This window comes from Molothrus aeneus, chromosome 2 (genome assembly GCF_037042795.1).
Source record: "Molothrus aeneus isolate 106 chromosome 2, BPBGC_Maene_1.0, whole genome shotgun sequence".
NCBI classification, from domain to species: domain Eukaryota; kingdom Metazoa; phylum Chordata; class Aves; order Passeriformes; family Icteridae; genus Molothrus; species Molothrus aeneus.
This window is the reverse complement of record NC_089647.1, coordinates 56,701,258-56,721,838: the sequence shown is the minus strand read 5'-3', so window position 1 is coordinate 56,721,838 and position 20,581 is coordinate 56,701,258. Positions and strand designations below refer to the sequence as shown.

The 20,581-nt window shown below is 37.1% G+C and overlaps 1 protein-coding gene across 2 annotated transcripts in view; it reads left to right on the top strand.

Moving 5' to 3' along the window:
• The window catches only part of NAA16 (N-alpha-acetyltransferase 16, NatA auxiliary subunit), a 60,630-nt gene that overhangs the window by 27,051 nt on the left and 12,998 nt on the right, over positions 1 to 20,581 (top strand). For both annotated transcript variants that reach the window (XM_066545031.1, XM_066545032.1), the window contains exon 9: positions 2,881 to 2,987. In XM_066545031.1, coding sequence (XP_066401128.1) covers positions 2,881 to 2,987 — 107 coding nt within the window. The remainder of the gene's footprint in view (positions 1 to 2,880; positions 2,988 to 20,581) is intronic.

Sequence of the window (20,581 nt, the reverse complement as noted above, 5' to 3'; positions counted from 1 at the left end):
ACCTGTTAAAATAACAAAGAGCTGGGCTTTTCTAAAATGGAAGGAAGGAAACTAAATGAAATGGTAAATACTATAAAAATATCTAATTAGTGTGTAGCTGTCTAGCTGCTGAAATTCCAGTAGAAGACTTTTGGAAAGTACATGAGCTAGATATCAGATGTCAAGAAATTTGAGATCAGTTGCAGATTCCCAGCATACTCCTCATGCTTTTAAATTTCTAAGGTTAGTTTTTAGTTTAGCTAATTTGCTCAGCACCACATTTGTTGCTACCTTTAAATGTTCCAGAGCATCGAGTCCACTCCCCTGCTGTTGCTCATGTGTCTGAATGTGCATACACATTTCCTGTGTAAAATCCAAAGATTTTAACTGCTTCATAAAAAGTGACCACTTGTGCTTTCTATCATCCTGTATACTTTAGTTTATTTGTAGATACAGGGGCAAATTCTAAGGCATTTCAGCAAATTTTGAAAAGCTGGGTGATGAGTAATTGTTTTTTTTTTTAATATGTAATAAGATTGTTATGGTAACACAGAAAGCAAGGAAATAACCTGCAAAACACTTCCCTATATCTTTATTAATAGTGTGTTTTGCTGTTAACTTAATTTCACTGTGTATTGCTCTAGGTGGCCTTACACCTGGCAGTGTAGTTTCACAGCTTATGTTCATTTAAGTAGAAATATGTATAGTAACAAGAATTAATTGCTCATGCTGTAACAATATGATAAATGAAAGCAAAATCCATTATTAGATTGGTCAAGAAAAATCTCTTGGTTGCTTTCTGTAGCATTTTATAACAAATAAGAATTTTTCAAAATTAAAATTTGTTTCTGCTAACTTATTTATTAAGCGTGTCAGGCATGAATGTGTAAGACTGTTTTTGATCCTGTAGAGATTAGTCTATTTACTAATGATTTTCTGTGTTTACAAGTACAGGAGACAAGACTTTATATTGCTTGAAATTTGATAGTGAGAATGTGAAGGTGTAGAAAGAAACATCTTTGCAGAAAAATGTTGGCAAGTTTCAAGAGGATAGAATTTCTGGTTAAATGCAGTTACTGTTCCAGTGTGGTCACTGACCAGTTACAGCTGTCAATGTTTGATTCAGAATTAAATTGCTCTTAAAAATTAAAATACTCTAAAATCCAGGCTTATGCAAAAAGGACAAGTTCTTGTCCAGACCTTGCTGTGCATTGAATCATAACCTTGTGTTTGAAGCAAATTAGCTCCTTGATCAAGCTAGAAAACACCTTTATGGAGGAAGGCTGTTACCATCAATTTTACTGATCAAGCGTGTGTGCATGCATTTTTAGATTTGTTTATGCTCTTGTGGTAAGGTGTGTGCCCCAGACTAAACTGTAACTCTGTTTCTTGTGGGTGCCCAGCTGTGTGCTGCCCTTTTTTTTTTTTTTTTTTAAACTGTTGTTTTCTGTAAGTAAATAGGGACACTTGAATCTTGCTTTCCTAAATTCTAAATTATGATTCTTCCAGCAAGATAATAAATTAGAAGAATTCAACAGGAGAGACTGAGATGGATTTTTTCTTTATATGGGGGAGTTTCTGTACTGTAAGACAACACATTTTAATTAATTCATCTGTAATAAAGCATATGCTTACAGTCCAATAATGGATCCCAATCCACAGGTAGTAGGAGTTTCTATATGCAGCAGTTTGGTTTCATACAGCAAGGTGAGAACATTAATTACTTTCATTAGTCTCAGTATTTATTAGCAACACTGATGATAACAGTGTAGGACGATTGAGAATTGGTAGAAATAAATGAAAATGTTGTATACAAAGCAGTAGTGTCTGTGTTTTCTGAATATCTAAAAAAAAGCTGTTAATAAAATTTTTAATGTGTTCTTATTAAAGTTAAGTTGATTTCAACAGTTTTGTCAGTTTTATGGGTGAATCTTAGTATTACATGAAGTGTGGTACTTCCTTGTTGAGAAAGTTAGAGAGGTCCACAACAGAGGAGACACTGAAGTGTGGAAAAAGTTCATCCCTAAGCAAAGCAACCAAAGTCAATAAAAAGAATAGAAAAAAGCCCAACCAAACAACAACCACCCCCTCCAGCTCCCCCTGCCCCCCCCCCCCCCCCCCCCCCCCAGCTATATTCCTGGCTGGATGTCTTCTGTTAGAAGTACTGGGTTTTGGTTTTGTTTGTTAACAGCATTTTGCAGAAAGGTAGCACTTAACTGCGAGTATTGTAATTTTTAACGGAAAATATAATTGGATCAGATTTTTAGCTTTCTGAAGTATATTTTGATACAGGTGATTCTGATATGGTGCTGATGTTTCTGAAACAATAAGTCTTGTTTCTAATTCCAGAAACAATCATATCACAAGTCATGTCCTACTAATAAAAACAGGACTAGAGGAGTAGCAAAGGATTCATTTCATCCATCCTTCTTCCTCAAATCAGGATACTTTATATCTGCACTACTCCTAACACATATTTGTCTAACTTAATCATAAAAACCTCCAATGATGGAGGTTTTGCAGGATCTCCATTGTTATTCTTAATATTATATGGTGTTTAGAGTGTTTGTTTAAATAGCTTTTGCTACATCCTCTGTAGTCATAGTCAGCACTTAATATTTTCTCTTTCTAATAGACTGCAGGTTTGAGGACTGTTACCATGTCTGCCAGCAGACTCCTAAACACTAGCAACTTAAGCATTTTACTCTGTGGTTTTGGTTTTGGTTTTTTTGTTTTTTAATCTGGAGCATATTTGTGTCTTATTTGATAACAGAAAAGACTAAAGCCCTCAATTGCAGTTTCTCAGTTCCTCTGTTTTGCGGAGTTGCACAGCAGTTAGTGTGTATATTTATATAACACTTGCAATCACTGACATGTAACCAAACACACTTTTGTTCCTAGGTGAAAAATTTAGAGAACTAACGGATAAGTTCCTGAGGGTTAACTTCAGTAAAGGCTGCCCACCCTTGTTTACCACTTTGAAATCTTTATATTACAATCCAGAAAAGGTAAAATTTAGTATTTATTTGGTTTTAATGAAGTCTTCTGTATTGAATTGCTAATAGACTATCTAAGAGTTTTTGTAGCTTTCCCTGTAAACTGCCAATTAGAGTTGTTGAACATTTTTCCCTAATGTGCTATTTTGTCATATATGAATGATCACTTGATGTCAAAATGCTTGAAGTCAGATTGGTGCAGAGTGCACTGAGGTTCTTGAAAAATCAATGATCATTAACTTTGTATGCTTTGAGTGCAAGTGTTACAGAATTCTTTCAACTTATGGTTTATGAAAAATCAATGATCATTAACTTTGTATGCTTTGAGTGCAAGTGTTACAGAATTCTTTCAACTTATGGTTTATGATGTCACCAGAAGTAATGCTTTTAAAATAACAGGTGGCTGTTGTTCTATGTAGATTTCTGAATCGCATGAATACATTAGTATTTTCCACAAAGGCTTGTTTCCTTTTTCAGTCTTTCACTAAAACTTCAGTGTATATTTTTTGTACTTCTAAACTCTGTTTTGGTGTAATTGTCTCACAAAAGAACTGTTGTTTCAAATGTAATTCTTCTTCCAAACTGACAGTAAGATATACCAAAAAAACCTTTTGACCTGTGTAGTTCAAGTATGTAGAAATCAGAATAATTTAGATCAGTCTCTTCAGATCTTTGCTACAAACATTATAGGTATTCTAAGCCATTCATGACATAAAAGAGGGATTTGTATCTGGAAAAACCCTAAATACATGATGCAGTTTTTCAACCAGAAGTGAATACTCATTTTTTTGGACTAAAATTATTCTTCTTTCAAAGAGTTTCTTTGCTGGGGTTGTAACATGAAATTTTCAGTACACTTCTGTAATCTCTACTTTTTCCAAGGCTGAAATAAGTTTAGTAAATTCTGGTATCATGTTGTTGCGGTTTAACCTCAAGTAGCAACTTAAGTACCATGCAGCTGCTTGCTCACCCTACCCTGCCTGATGAGAAGTAGAATCAGGAATACCTAAACCTTGTGGGTTGAGATAAGGACTTTAACTTCAATGTTGAATCAAAATAAACTATTGTAATGACAAGGAGAGAGGGAAGAATAAAATTCAAGGGAAATCATGCACAGAACAACTGCTCTCCATTTGCTGACCAGTGCCCTGCCCATCCCTGAGCAGTGATTGACAGCTCACAGCAAACTCCTCCTATTTATATACTGGCCATGACACTGTAGGGTACGGAATATCTTTTTGGCTACTTTAGGTCATCTGTCCTGGCCATGCTCCTTCTTGGCTTCTTGTGCCCCTGCTGCCTCACAGACCATGGGAGCCTGGACAGTCCTCACCTCAGTGCAAGCACACCTTAGCAACAACTGAAACATCAGTGTCTTATCTGTACTCATGCTAAGTTCAAAAACAGCATTCTACTGGTTACTAAGAAGCAAATTAACTTTATCCCAGCTAAAAACTTGTATAATACAGGCTTGTATAGTACAGGCTTCTCTATAGTGCCTATTGCTAATGCACATTTATCAATGTAAATGAAATGAAATTGAAATTTTTTACATTGTGATGCAGAGGGTATCTAGATAGAAGCACAGTCAATGTTAAGGAAGTCTAACTTCTGCTATTTGAAGTGTGAAGAATCTGGATGTTGAAAGATATGTATTAACTCATTTGGCATCTGAAAAGATTTTTAGCACTTAATTAATTTTTGACATGATGGGTTAAAAAAGAGGGCTACCATATTTTGAGGCAAACTTACACAGAAAGGTTCCTTTCTGGTAGTCATCTTCATTATACCAAATCAGTGCTGCTCAAAACTGCCAGCTTAATCCTAAAAAGTAATTAAAATCAAGAGCTTTGCCTTTTCCAAACATGCTTGGGATTTGTTTGTGCTGCTAACTTCTGCAAAAGCATTTTTGTCATGTTTCAAATTATTTCCTTATGAAAGCAGGCTGTCTTTTACATTTCACTTGGTTATGTTTACCTATAGCTATAGTGTGACAGAAGGATCTTTGAAACTAAGAGTAACTTAATTTTAGTCCCTGACAGTTAATTTTAGAATTACTGAAATTTAGGGGTCGAGGGCAGAAAATTGTGACCAACTAATGTGTGCTACATCTTTAAGGAAAATATTCTATTTTGGTATCTAATTTGTCTAAGTTGGAGCTTAGTAGTAGCTTCTTACTTGTGTAGTTTGACTGAAAGAGGGTTGTAGTCAGTACTGTGTTATGCCTTCCAGAAAGTACCTAGCAAAAATCTGATTTTGCTACCAGTTGGGAAGAAAGTTGCCCCTGTTTCTTTGAAAACAAGTGTAGTTTGGCACAGTCAACTGTGGTTGGATTTTGAAGTGGCATAGGTATGAAGACTTGAGGAAAGAGCTGGTATTTAAGGCTAGGAAGTTCCTTCTTTCTAGAGCTCCAGGTAGGTCCCTGATCTTTCATGAAGAGCAAGGAGAAAAGGGTGGTTGTATAGAAGGCAAACATTTGTTAGATGTGTTCAGGAACATGTTTATTATCTAATTGCTGTAAGATGGTACTCGGCCTTTTCGCTGTGCTAGGTAGGATTCTTCCCAAGGTATCTATTACATGAGCACTTCATATCTATGAAACTAACATTGAGGAAGCTTTCCCAGCTGCTTCTGGAAAGAATTAATGAGTGCCCTACCAAAAGTAAAACTGAAATCACTGCAGTGCCAACTGGGTGCATGGCGTGTTATTTTTTCAGCTACTGGATTGAAATTTGCTTACGTACTTGTGCAAATATTGGTGTAATGAAGTGTGTGGATTGCAACTTGCTCTTCATAAGAGAATGAGCCTTACTTTGATTAAGTAGGAAAGGTGGTTTTAATCTTCCTTCACAGTGCAAGTAGAACTGTTTAAGATCCTTTGGGTGAAGTCTCAGAAGGGTGCTGTAAGTAGGAAATGTAAAGCTGTTTGTTTCAATAAAAAAGTAATTTTAAAGGTTATTGCTGGAAGAAACTTTCTTTCAGCAACCAAAGACATGAGAATCTGAAATATGTTCAATAAAGAAAGACTGCCAAAAAGTAACAAAGCTCTATGTATACTCAAAGACTTGTTTTGAGGTAAATCATTCCTTAATAAATAAGTCTCTAATGAGTTAAAACATGCTTCATATTTCATTATGCAATCTACGCCTTTCCTGTATTTCTGGAGCAGAGAAAATTTTATGTGTGTTGGCCTTGTGTTCAGTTTGTGGTGTGCAGAGGCTTATATTTGACTGCCCAATTGGGTTTAAAAGGAAACTTCAAGATTTGGTAAATGTGAAACTTGGATGCTTGAGAAAGTAACAGAGGTGGTGTGGTGAAACCTGGGACAAGTGGTGCTGGATTTCATCACTCCCAGCAATACTGTTGCCTCTTAGGAGGAAGTTGCTAACCCACTAATGATTATGTTAAAGCAGACTTTAAAAGAACTACAGAACCTGATGTGTAGAAGATATTAAGCTGGATTTGCTGTAAATTACTGTGCATGCTCTTGCAGCAAGACCCGGTTTCAGACTTTGTGGTCCATCACTTCTTGCAAGTCGAAGATCTGACTTATGTTTTTCTCCACAGTTTTAGAAGGGAGTTACACAAGTCATGGTTTAACCCTTCAAAGCTCTTCAGATGAGGTTGTGATTTCTTCAGGCTTTGTGCTGTTATGCTACTCCAATAAAGTAGCATGTGAACTGGTTTGCTTTTTTACTGTTTCTTCTTTGTCAAGCCACCTAGACTGGAGGACACATAAGTAGTTCAGGCTGAAGGGTGAGAAGCCATAAGAAAAGAAGCTAAGGATTGCCTTTTGCCTAGAAACTTTTAACTTGATCAATGTATTGTGCCGTGGATAGAACTTTTGATTATAAAAATACTGCGAATAATATAAAATACAAAAAATATAAAAATATAAATATACTTTTTAAAAAACATGCCAGCTATTCAGTATCCTGAGTCCAGTTCTGTAACATGCCGTAGCATAAAATTACTGTAATATTGGAATAAGGAGAGGGGCATTGAATTGCAGGATGAACAGTTGGACAAACGCCATTTGAGCCAATGTCTGCTTACTTTTTTTGTAATATTGGCAATTGATTTTGTACAGGTTATGTGCATGAAAAAGGAGTAAAAGGAGTTAGGATGTAAAGAGTTCAAGTTATTTCTCAAGTGATAATTTGTTACTGTGCTCCCTGTTTGTAGATACCAAAGGCATGCACTAATCACTTCCTAACTTGCTATACTGGAACACAGCCAGATTCCATGTCTTTCCAACTGAAGGCAAGGTCAATTGGAGGGTGATAGAGACTGCTGGACTCAGTCTTACACTGTTTTCCTGTGTCTCATTCAAAGGAAGTTTATAATATCATATAGACTATGTTCAGTGGTACATCATTGCATACATCAGTCATAGATCGCTTTTATCTGCAAAATATTAGAGACATCATTTGATGGAACACTGTCTTGATGGCTTTATGTTTAAAAAAAAATACTTGAAATATAATGTTCATCACTACCAGCTTGTTTCAGATGATTTTTAAAGTAACCACTGTACATTGTGAAGAAATTAGCTATGCTTTCCTTCTATTCATTATATGGCAGCCTGAGGCTTTTTAAACCTTGGTTATAATGAAGTAGTGTAAATGAGTCTGGTTATATAAAGTCAAAGTTCACAAATGGTTCACAAATGTAAAAAGCTTTGTACCAGATTCTACTCACCCATGAGGTTTGGAAAAAGGAAATGGCTGATCTGAACAAGAGTTGAGAGCTTCCTCTACAGGTTACTGTGTTAAAGAACTTGTATTCTGAGCTTGATATTCATTTTTCTCACCTAATCTTGAGTTCAGTCAACTTCTCAAATGCCAGCCTTTGTCTGTTCATATTATTCATTCATCTTGACACACATTCTTGGTTCTGGCTATTGTTTAAGACATCCTGAGAGAACCCTGTGAATGTCTTACTGCTCTGCAGAACTCTCCAAGTTCATTCCATGTTAGTTTGTTTGTTTCTCAGACCTTTCCCCGCCATGTTAACTTTATTTGGATAGTTTCTATCATAAAATGAAAGAGTTCTGGGGTAAAAGTTACCTGTAAAGGCAAAGCGCTCTGTGATAAACAACATCATGGTGGTGTTGACACTAAATCTGCAGTTTAGACTTTACTCTTCATGTATTGCATCTATGGCTTTAATTGGTAGATACAGCACGTGCCTCATTTTCCTGGGAGGAAGACCTGTCCCAAGCAGGTACTTGAGTTTCTTTTACCATCTCATCTGGCATCTTCATATCTGCTAGCACCAAGACAAACATTGGATATGATGATATTTATCTTTTCATCTTCTAGGACTTTTGCTCCTCTGATAGGACACTTTTTAAATCAGGAGACTGAGTTAAGGCACCTGCATACATTCTGTAATTGAGTGCATACAGCACAACAGCAGTGCATTGCTCAGCTGATGCCTAGTTGGTGCATGTAGTGCTGTCTTGATGATACATGTGTTTATTCTTTTACATGTACAAGAGTGGATTCCTGTTACCTATCAAGGAGAAGCAGAAGATACCAATTGTTAGTGACTTCATTGGCAATTTTGCTGTTTTGCTAAAAACAATAGCAAACGAATGAAAATACAATTTCACACTTCTTCATGAGACAGAATCCAGTAAAATTCAAAGCACCTTCCATCATACTGTTTTTTGTCATCTTTTCTGACAAGATTCTCATTTCAAGCTCAACTCTTCTGGTAAATCTTCTGGTAGTCTTCTGAGAGTTGGTGATGAAGTATCTAGTTTGGTATATCAAGGCAGCAGAGAATGTACACCACTTTAGTGATTTTTGAGGGTATGTGGGGTGTCATTTTAACTGCTTTCTTAAATGCACATCTTGGTACTGGAGGATAGAATGTCTAAACATACTGGATATGCACATCAAACTTGATTGGGATGCATCTCCAACTCTTAGCAGAGCTAGACAATGTAACTGTACTTCTACTCAGTCTTTGAGAGATCATCATGATGGATGGAGTTTGCTAAGGTCTGGAGGAGAGCGAATGTCTCCTGTTTTCAAGTACAAAAAGGAGGATCTGAGGAGCTATGAGCTAGTCAGGTTGATCTCAATATTTGTGAAGCTGATAAGGCAAATAATCCTGGAAACCATTACCAGACACACAAAGGACAGTAGGTAGGATGGATTTATGATGGCGAATTCATGCCTGATTAACTTAATAGCCTGCTGTAACAAAATTACTTCAGCATACAAGGGGACAGCAGTTGATCCTGTGTATTAGCAAGGCTTTTGGCACCATCTGTAGTAATACAGACAACATGTTGAAGTACACCTTAGTAGACAGTAATTTGTACTGAAAACTAACTGAACTTCCAGGCTCAGTGTTGTCATCTGCTGCATGAACTCCAGCTGGTGTCCCCAAGTAGGTGACAGTGGGGCTAGTAGTGGGTGCATCTTTGTGCAGTGACTTAGTTCAGCCTGGCCAAGAGAAGGCTTAGATGGAATGTTGTGTATGTAACTAACTGAAGGCAAGAATGAGAAAAGACAAGGCAGATGCTTCTCATTGGTGCTCAGAGACAAGATATTATTTGCATGAATTAAAATACAAGAGAATATCTGAGCAAAAGAAAAGACACAATTGTTGTAGAGGTTGTCAAACATAAGAACAGGTTTTTGAGAGGTAGTGAAGTTGCCTTCTTGGAGATGGCCAGGAATAGTCTGCTTCAGCTGTCCCTGTTCTGTAACAAGGGGTTGGACTAGGCAGTTTGTGGAAGTCTCTTCAAACCTTCATGATTCTTAATCTTGTTACTTTGTTTCACCTGCAAGTCCAGGACCAGCTTGTCGCCATTTACCTGCCAACAGGCAGGCTTGTCTGAACTGCTGCTGCGGTGCCAGGGCAAGTGCATTTTATGTTAGTGTGGCAGCACTGAGACACTACAGCAAACAGTGCAGGAAGGCACAGTAAAGACTGACATGCTGATTATGTATGAATGCCTGTATACAGAACCACTGAGATCCCTAATCCGCATACTGTAATTTGGAATCTCCAGCTGTGATTTTTATATCCATTTGCCAGCAGAACCCTAATCACTTCCTAGAGTTTCTTGCTTCAGGCTATGCACAAAGGGAAAAAACTTGTCACAGAATTTGCCTTTTAGAAATGGATTAACTTCAAAATACAGCTGAGTGGCTGCAGACCCACATTAGGTTTATGTTAAATGGGAGTAAATGCATGGTTCACCACAGGTCATGTGAAGCCAATGCTTCGAGGTAGGCCAAAGAACTCTAACCCCAGAGTGCAGTGGGGTTAGGCTGAGGATGTGATCTGTAGATCACATATGATTGTTTCCATACAGTCCTTCATCAGCCTTGATTTTGGAGCTCTCAAAGTGGCACATATGGTATCTGTCTTTATTTCTGCAAAATTTCACAGTGCAAATTCTAGTGAAAAGTGTTGTGCATTTGGTATTTTGTCAGTGATCATCTGCTTGTAGTCTCAATTAAAGAAAAAGAGCTGTGTAAAGAATGCTTCCAGCTTAGAATTCAGCAATCATTTTGCTAGGCTGTTGATGTAGATGCTCACTGAATATGAGTTTGCCCCCAGTTGGACAATGAAGGAAAAGTGGAGGACAAAATACTAATAAAAGTCTACTAAAGTCATAATTGCATCGAGATTAATTTCTCAGGTGGGATAGCTCATGTTCACTGAGTAGGTTTCTGCTGATGGAGTCAGTTTCTTCTAGCAAACCTGCTGGTGTTGGTAACATTATGCAGATGGGACGTTTGGTGTGACACTGGTGGGGTCAGTGTGCTGTTGCCCCTGCCCTTGATGTGCTGTGTAAGTGTGCAGCTGTGGGGAGGTGCTCAGTGTTGCAGCTGTCTAAGGCTTGACAGATGTCATATGTGAGTTTATAAATGAGGTGCTGTGCTTTGGAGATCAGGACTTGTTACCTGTATCTGCTGTTGCCAGTACCTGGTGCCTTACTGTGATCTACAGTGACAACTACAATGCCATGTGTTTAAAGAGAAGATGGCCTTTAGCCCAAAAAATAGCTTGCTTTATGGGAGGTGATAAAACAAGTCCCATGAGCTGTCATCCTCGTATTGGAGTTTTAATATAGAGAAATTCTGCACCAGAAAAGTTCTTGTTCTTTCTATACTGTGTATTTTGAAGGGGAGAATAAAAGACACAGAATTTATAGGACTACAGCAGATTATGTGCTTAGAGAGCTGATTTATGAGTCTCTCATGCAATTCAGAATGGATTATCTAAGCCTGATGTGCAGACAGAGTAATTTACATTTCCAATTGTCTGTTCCACCCTGCCATTTTTGCTGAAAGAACAGTGCAAGTGTTTGAGTACCAGTGTCTGAGTCTGTACAGCTTTAGATTTGTACTCAGTTTTTTCCTTTGTATGTTGTGCTAATAAGCTAAAATGGAGTTGCTCAACAAAGTGTTTCTGCAATGCCAAACTTGAAAAGATGCATGGATTAAACATGTGAAAATAAAAAATACTAGTTGTCCTAATTTGGAAAGTCCACAGACGTGTTTAAAAAAAAATCTATGAGAGGTGCTTGTGCATAGTGGGGCCAGTTATGATAGTGTGTTTTGAAGAACTGTAGTTATTTCTGAAAAAAAAGTAGTTTCTTAAGAACATTCAAGACAGGTAGTTTTCATCTTGCCAATAATATAAAATACAAAAAATATAAAAATATAAATATACTTTTTAAACAACATGCCAGCTATTCAGTATCCTGAGTCCAGTTCTGTAACATGCCGTAGCATAAAATTACTGTAATATTGGAATAAGGAGAGGGGCATTGAATTGCAGGATGAACAGTTGGACAAACACCATTTGAGTCAATGTCTGCTTATTTTTTTTGTAATGTTGGCAATTGATTTTGTAAAACTTTTAATTTAAAAAGCCTACTGTATAACATGGAGGATTATTAAATCTTTTTATCAGTTTTTTTTTAGCTTCTAATTAGCAAGAGTACTTGACTAAATGACATCCTTCTGATATCTTTCTGCTTGAATAAAATTTGCATAGTTGGTATAATTCTTATGTCAGGAATAAGCTGTAGGCTTTGTATGTTTGAGAAGAAAAACTAGGATTTAGGCGTGCCACTTTATTATTATGAGTTTTGATGTTTATGCAAAGTTACTGGCCAGGGTGAATGTAACTGTGGCTCTTGGCCACATGTTTCTGCTGGAAGCTAATAACCTGAAGTATAAGCAATTACATGAGATGAAGTAATTTTCACATTCTCTAAGCTACAGTCCAGATGTATTAGAAATATCTGTGAAGAGCCTCATTTGTTACTCTTCCTCACAAGAAATGGATCTTGAAGTGCTACCCTCACCTCCTCCCCAGAAAATTCTCTTTGTACTTGATCAATGCTCAGAAATCCTCTTTGGTTCCTCATACATGCTGGTCTCTGTATCCATGAGATAAAAAATCCAAGGAGTGAAGATCTTCAATTAGTCAACATCAAGGTTTACGTCGATTGTGTTGCAGGTGCATTGGTTGATTCCATTGAAGCTCGACATTAGTGCACATGTGCCCTTTTTCTGAGTATCTAAAATCATGGAGACTGTGAGGAAATACTGGATGACAGAAAATGTCTGGCTGGAAGAAACATCAGAAACAACAGTCTCAAAAAAAGGTGTAAGACTGTCTACACAGGAAGGTAGGCTGTCTTCAGTGAAGATCTTTCTTTAACCTTTCTGGAAAGAAGGCATATTTCTTCCTTAATGTGGAAAGCTAAAGCAATATAAAGCAAGTTGCCACTGTTGGTTGATTGTTATTTTTTATTTTTAGTTAGATGTTCTCTGCAGATTATTGGTGGATTACATAAGGAAGTAAAAAACATTAATTCTGTTAGGAAACTGCATTTTAAGAAGAAATTGTTCTGAAAGATTAACCAAGGACAGTCCTTTGTTCATGCTGGCTCCATCATTTCAAATGTTAGGAAGTAGTGTCTTTGAGTTAAAATTCCAGGAGGGGTGATCTGGTTAGTGGACTTACCCAGGATCTGGCTGACAACTGGTACATTCATGGTGAAAGATAGCATTTGTATTGTGCTGCTGGATCATAAGAAGGAGTAAGGAAATATTTTAAAATAAGTAGAGGAAGGAGCAAGCTTGGAAATGTCATTGTAGGTACAGCAAGGATACAATGCTTCCACTCTGCACTGTGAATGGGGAGTGTAAAACATGCTGAGGGCTGACAGTTTAGGTCTTTGAGGTAACATATAAGCCAGGAGCTGACAGGTCTAGCAGTTGATTTATGAACTATTTTATCAAGAGAGCTTTTTTAGTTTGAGTGATCTATATTGGGATTAACCCATTTGGAGACTCACAAGAAATCCTCTAGATAGCTCGGCTCATGATTGCTCCTACTGATGTTTTGCTCATGTGAAATGATTTGCTTTCTTTAGTGCAGTCTCCAGACTTGTCCAAAAGCTTTCGGAAAACCAGATTCTGGTTAAATGAGTTGTGTGACGACCACAGTGTCATCTTAGTATTGGTGTGCTCTGAATTTGTATTTGTATCGTGCTACAGCTGCTATAAATTTTCTAATTGATTATGCTTGTACATAGCAATTATTTTTAAGGGCGCATTGCTTCACCAGAGCAAGCATACAGAATAGCTGTTACAAGTTATTTTTTGAATGACAAATGCAAACTAGACTTACTTAGATAGATGGAGGAAGTTTCTTCTTCTGGAGTTTAGTGTTTCTGATAGCCTGTGTGTTCATTTGTGCTATTGGCACTAGAAAAAGTATCAGTTGTTTTATTTCAAGATCAGCTGTTAGCAGTGCTAGCAGCGATGGATGCCAGTGGTTTTAAATATGGTAGTGCAAAATTACTGCTTTGTGCTTAGCCAGTCCTTACAAGCTGGTAGCTCTGTGGCAAAATTCCTGAGAGTAAATGTCTGCTTAACCACCATGCACAGAGAAAAGCTGAAGTTGGTGACTAACCATGATGCCATAAGATGTGTGTTCTACTGCAGTTTACATATTTTTGTCTTTCCCTGTGTAACGTAAGCATATGCACACATTTAAAAATGGTTTTCTCAGGGAAGCAGAAGGGAGTATTGATGGTTCAGTTGAATAAATTTAGAGATGTACCTACATGTGAATTGCTGTTAATTTTAAAGTAACTATTTCATTGGGTGTTACACAAAACAGTAAAGCTACATCCTTGATATCTGTATATGTCAAAGATAAACAAGAAATTTAAGGTGACTTGTGTTAAGTAAAGGACAAATTGTGCTTGTCCTGTTTTTCTGGTTTGATTTTCATGGTATGAAGATTGTAGAATAACTTTTGATTGTGACTTTTTTTATTGCATTCAGATGTTAGCCTAATGTGCAAGCAATGGAAGTTGTCTGTATGAGGCTGACTAGGCTTTCACAATTGGACTAATTTATTTGAATATTCAGTTTACTGAAGTAAAAGTCTCTGCTCACAAAGACACTATGAAGGTGTCTCTGAGCAGCAGGAGACATTCTTGTTTGTGCTGTTGTTGTGTCAGAGCTTTTTCTAGTGCTAAGCTGTTTCTGGGGAAAGTTCAGTTTAGAATGGTGTGGAGACCATAGAATCAAAAGAAGAATAGGGAACCAGCTTATTATAGTGGGAATCTTCATTTTTAGTGAGTTCCGTTTTCAGCTCTGTTGTGTTGGCTGGCTCTGTGTGTGTGTGAATGATTAGCACTTTCTCAGAAATGGACTGATACTGGAGAAAACTCAAGAAAGCCTTGCCACAGACCAGCTGCAAACCCAGTTCAAAATGTTGTCATCAAAGGCCTTCTCCAGAACTCTGAGGTAGCAACTGCATTATATTTTTTCAGTCTTAATTTATTTGGTACTAGGCTCATAAGTGTTACTCAGGGTGTATTGATACCACTTCTGTGATCTGGTAGTGATACCTCTTCATGCACCTTCTTAACACTCTCTTAGATAAAATCTTGTTGTGGCAAAGACTTCAAGTATTGACATAGGACTCTTGTGGACTGTTTTTATTGTTGCTCCTCCATTTCCCAAGAGGCATTTAGAGTATTGCCTCAGGGCATGCAGTAGATGTTTCTTTGTGTAGTGAAAGATATTCCTAATTTGGTCACAAGGACTTTCTGTTAATGTCAACATGGTTTTCTGGCACAAGGATAATACTTAAAAAGCTGTTTGTCATTCAGTCTCTAGGTATCCCATTTTCTTCTAGATGATGAGGATTGACTATTTTGAAGTTGCACAACATCAGTTTCCTTTGGGTACTCTGTAGCAAAGCCATTTGCAAATGGTTTCTAAATATTTCAATCTGTCAATATGGAGATATCTAGATATAGAGGGATCAGATATTTTGATAAGTACAGCTATTTTTCAGTTTCTCAGATAGGCATAATAGTGACAAATAGGTATAAGTTTAATGGATGTTGCTTCTGCTGGGCTGGAAAAGTGGTGTCATAAACTCAATAAAATTCCATATTCTTCAATAAAGAATACTATTCTTGTGGAACCAGAAAGCTTTCACTTTCAGCACTACTGTTAGCAAAGCCAGTGAAGGGAGATACTGGAAAAATTCAGTTGTACTTTGAGATGTACTTTTGAGATGTTATTCAGCCACGAGACATACTTTTCTGCTATTGAAGCGGAGTTCTTGCATCTTTAGGATGGTTTTTCAAAAATAAGTACTCATTTGATTCAGAGATATTTGATTTGCTGATGATAAAGCAAGTGCTGCTTTAGGATCAGTTTCTGTGACCAGCAGGACCAATATTGTCAGCACCATGCATTATCTGCAAGAAACAAGTTTTCTTCAAGAAAGATGCTTCTGTGGAAAATTCTCTATTTAAGCAGAAACATTGTTCAATTCTAACTTTCAAGGACAGATGACATAATCTTTCCTTGAAGGGCAAGAACACATGCTCTTTTTTCCCCTGTCAGCATCATTTTGCCTTAAGTGAAAACGCAACATGAGGAAATACTGCCTTTGCAGGTTGGTTTCTGCAGTCCTTGTCCAGCTCCAGAGCTGCAGAACCACCTGAAAAATCCATCTTCCCAGTGGTGAAGACCACCCATATCAACACTGCAAATCATAAGAAGCTGCCTGCCATCTGAGTGAAATTATCAAATTCCAGATTAGAGAACATCTGTTTTAGGAATCATCCTGTTTATTTTACAGCACAGAATACCTTTATCCTGTGGAGGATGAGCAAGTTCATGAAGGGTGTCCCCTCTTGCCAGCTGTTTTCCCTCTCTTTTCCAGGCTTTTCTGCTTTAGATGACCTTTTGCTAGAATAGTAGAAGTGCTTCATCAATATAAGATCGTATTCTTTTAAAATGACTCCCTTATTTTGAAGGAGGGAGAAAAGTTTGGCAGCAAACCATTGCCCTCCTCAGGAAAGTGCTACAGTTGTTTTAAAATTGTCTGCATATTGAAATTCAGAAGGTAACGCTCCATGTAACACAGTCCGTGAAATGAAGGGCCTGCCCATAGAGAATTTATCTGGTCCTTGTGCCAAAATATAGTTGGTGTTTGAACTTTCAGGCTGCTAACTATTTGGAAGATACCTGCTCAGTAATACCAGGGCAGTTTTGATTCCTGAATGTTACAGGTCTTTTCCCTGCAACTGAAGGTTGATGTACTTCAGGATTGGATGTCTTAAATGAGTTCTGTTGCTTAGATGGGGAATAAGAAGCACCCAGACTTTCACTCTGTTTTTTCCAGTCTGATACTAGATGGCTTTTGAATGTAGAATGATTCTTCTATGTCATCCTTCTCTTACATTTTTGTTCAGGAGCTTTCTGAGACAGATAAACCTGAGTAGGTGAGATTCATGAAATTTTTATTTTTCCAGTGCCTATCTGCTCTAATGACTACTAAACAAGTACCCAGAAGTTGCTTAAGAGAAGCATTGTTAGGTTGCCTGATGGAAAACTGTTGTCTAGTTTTTCTCCTAGCCCTTTGTAGGAGGTTATGAGAATGATTAGCCGTAGTTTTCCCCTATTGAAGAGTCTCCAGCTCAAGGGGGTTTCAAACTTGCAGAAGTACTGAAATGAAGTGTTTGTAACTGATAAATTACCAAGCTGAAGTCTTTAAAAATTACTATTGACACAAGTCTAAGCAATTTGTAGTACATGACAATAATTCAGTTCCTCTTTTTGCAGTTGTTTTGTTGAAGAAAATACCGTATTGGTGTTTGGAAGGTAGTCATTGAAACAGAAGTCTATTACAGTTTTAATAGGCTATGGAATATAGATATTTAGGTTCCATTAATAAAACAGAAAATTTAGGCCTTGTGCTTGAAAAATTTGCATCCTTGCTTTGTGGTAGTGGGCTGTTGAGTTCATGTTCCATTATGTATTTCACCTCACATTTGTCATTTTATTCAATTACATATTATAACATGGAATATAGAAAAAAAAATCAAGATAAAATTTAGGCTACTGTAATTCTTACCTGTTGTTTTTTGAGGCCTTTTAGAGACCTCTTTTTGTCTAAAGAAAAATTTCTGTAGCGGGAGTCATTTGGTGTATGGCATAGCATACAGCACAGATTTTGATTTGATGACTGGCCTATAGTTGCCACTGTGATAGCTACAAAAGGTGGTATAAGAATTCTGGTCATTGCCTATTTACCTGGAAAACAGTCCCTTAGGCTGTTCCTTACAAAGAGGACACAAAACATATCTTGGTGTAATCAGGTAACTATGAAGAAGTGATCACAGAAAAAGGGTATTTTAACTCAATTGAATCCTTGTTACTTATAATTTAAAAAGAAATTAAGGGGTGTGTGTATTATATTTATTGCTGTCTGTTTCTATTTCTCAACTATTCATTTTAAGACATTTACTCAAAGTTTACTTACAAAATTGTCCTTTCCAATGGAAATAAACTGCACGGGAATGGAAGAGCATTGCCACCTTTGTAGAGTCTTTGGCTGATGTAGTACCAAGTGTGGAAAATGCTTTTTTGACTTTTAGGATTACTACAGTTGCCAAGAATATATAATGGTTTGTGAGCATGTACAATTTCAATCTGTAGGCTATAGGAGGAAAAATGGTCACTTCACTTGTTTGTGCAAATGAGAAGGCTAAAGCCCATTTCCTCTTTCTTGGATTCTTGCTGCTCAGCTCATTGTTCTTCCATAATGAATGAAAGATGTAGACAGTGACCTATGAAAAGGTTTGTGGCTTGAATTTTGATTAAGAGGCTTCTGAAACTGGTGACCCCAGGAATCAATTCAGTCTTTTTTTGTAATGAAATGAGAGATTTGTTGGTGACTTCAGCTACACTTTTGTGATACCTTAAGCTTTCTCAACTCAATGGCAAGAGAACAAACATTGGTTTCCTAGAATAATTCTTTTTGAAATTAGCTTGTGGACAATATGGTATTTCCAGATACCTCAGCACAGTTTTTTTGGAAATTATAAAATTATGAAGTATGCTGTGGCTTTTAGAAAAGTGAAATATTATTGCCTTTAAGATGGCAGTGATAACTCTAGAATACAGATACTAGCAAATTCAAGAGACAGATTTTGCAACTAAATTTGCAGTTAATATGGACACAGAAATTATGGTTCATATTTCCAGATCATTTGCTCCCTGAAGGGGCACACCAACCTGGCATTATTTTCCTAAGTTGCTAGTAAGAGACTGTAGCATAAGCATAAAAAATAAGGGAAAAATACTGCCATTTTCATTGAGTATATCTGCAAAAATCCAGTTATTCCATTTGTGTTTTCTTAGCTGTTGGTTTCACTGAATACTTGTTTCCAAATGTATTGTTCATAGTAGCTTCCAGAATGACAATTACAGTGCATTTTCTTGAGCTGCAAAAGCCAAAACCTCTGCAGAGTTCTGAATTTGGAAGAACTTGGCATCTTTTACAACAGAACACATCTTGCTATTCTCCATCTCCTCAAGATTCAGAGTATTTTATTTAACTGTTATTGTCAGCTGATTGAAGACCCTCATACAAGGATGTATGTCCCAGGTCTGTCCACTGCCACTGCCCACTGCTGATAGAAAGTGGCAGTGAGTAAAGAGTAAAAGAGTAATTGGGCATTGGTGCACTGAGGTGGAACGGGGAGGAATCACTCATAACCCTGGATACAGTCACTAGCACTCAGCCAAAGCAGGGACCAGGCACATGTGGCTCAGGGATGGTGATGCCATTCTTTTTGGTGGTAACTTGGTCTTTGTCCAGATGCGAAGCTGTACTCCCAAGTGTGCAATAATTTAAACATTTCTATTTAGAATGTGGTGGTGGGGGGGTGTGTTTATTTAAGAAATGAATCAGTCTTTCTCCCTTTATGCACAGTTCACTGATGATGAGGTTAGTGGCAGCCAGATGAGGAAAACTTGGGAATACTTGGAAATTGCAATGAAAGTCAGCAAGAAAATAACACTTAGACAGTTGCATATACACACTGCAACCATGCTATCTGAAGCAGGTGTTTCTGCTTTTAAACTTTTTTTTTAAGAGAAAAGAATCTTCAAATATTTTCTGAGGGTGTTTTCTTCCAGTGAACAGATGTCTGAGGCAGGGCAGGGAGCAACTTAATTCATTTGTTTGCCTTCATCCATTTACTTCTGACTTCTTCACATTCCTTTATCACTTTGTAGTTATTTGAAGTCCAGTAATATTTTATTATATTTTATGGGATTTTGCTACTGAAACTCATTTCTTATGAGATTTGCCCAGAGCTTTCAAGAATGTATGTGTTTATACATTTTATTACACTTTTGAGATATTTACAGTGGCTGTGTGTGACTTGGGCCTGTCGCTTTCTCTGCTCTCTTTGAAAGCATTTTTGCCTATTGTGCTGGATTAGGTTAAATAAAGTAGTGTCCTTCAAATTGTATACTTTGATCTTCTAGAACAAGGTTTATTCTCTTCTCCCTTCTCTCCCAAAGTATATCTTGAAGTGAATGCATGCATTGTAAATTTGTGCCTTTTAAAAATTTTACTGTCTTCCTACAATTCTATTTTACTCTTGCAATCAGCTTTTTAAATGTAGGATCATCTTAAGTTTTAACCATTGAAGTTTTAGGTTTTTACCATCTGGAGATTTCACCTGATGGTGAATATAGCTGTTATCCTGCTGTGCTTACAGTCTGGTCTTACATTTTAAAGTTCCTTCTGTGTTTTGGGTGTATATACATAGACCATATTTTTACTATAATATTGTTCTTGTTACCTGAAGAGGCTCATTGGTTACTTGCTGAATATGGCAGGCATGTTTTGAATGAAGCTACAAAACAGACTGAGCACTTCACAAAATGTTTAGAAATACTAAATGGCATTTTTGAGCCATGGACCTGGAATTGGAAAAATGCACAGATCCTAACGTTTGTGCTTACTGTAAATGTCAGACCTATATAGTGTGAGTTAAAAATGCATGGATGAATTTTGAGTCTTCACCCTAGAAATGAAAATCAATATTGTTGACAAGGTCTGATTTCAGGAAGTATTAGTCTTCAGTCAGTCGATGTATAGGTTTTTGTAAAAAGATGGAACCTGCATTCTAGGCAACAATACCTTTCAAACAAAACAGAAATCATTAATAATACAGATCAACCTGCCAAAAAAACCACAAAAGTCTCTGTGTCGTCATTGTT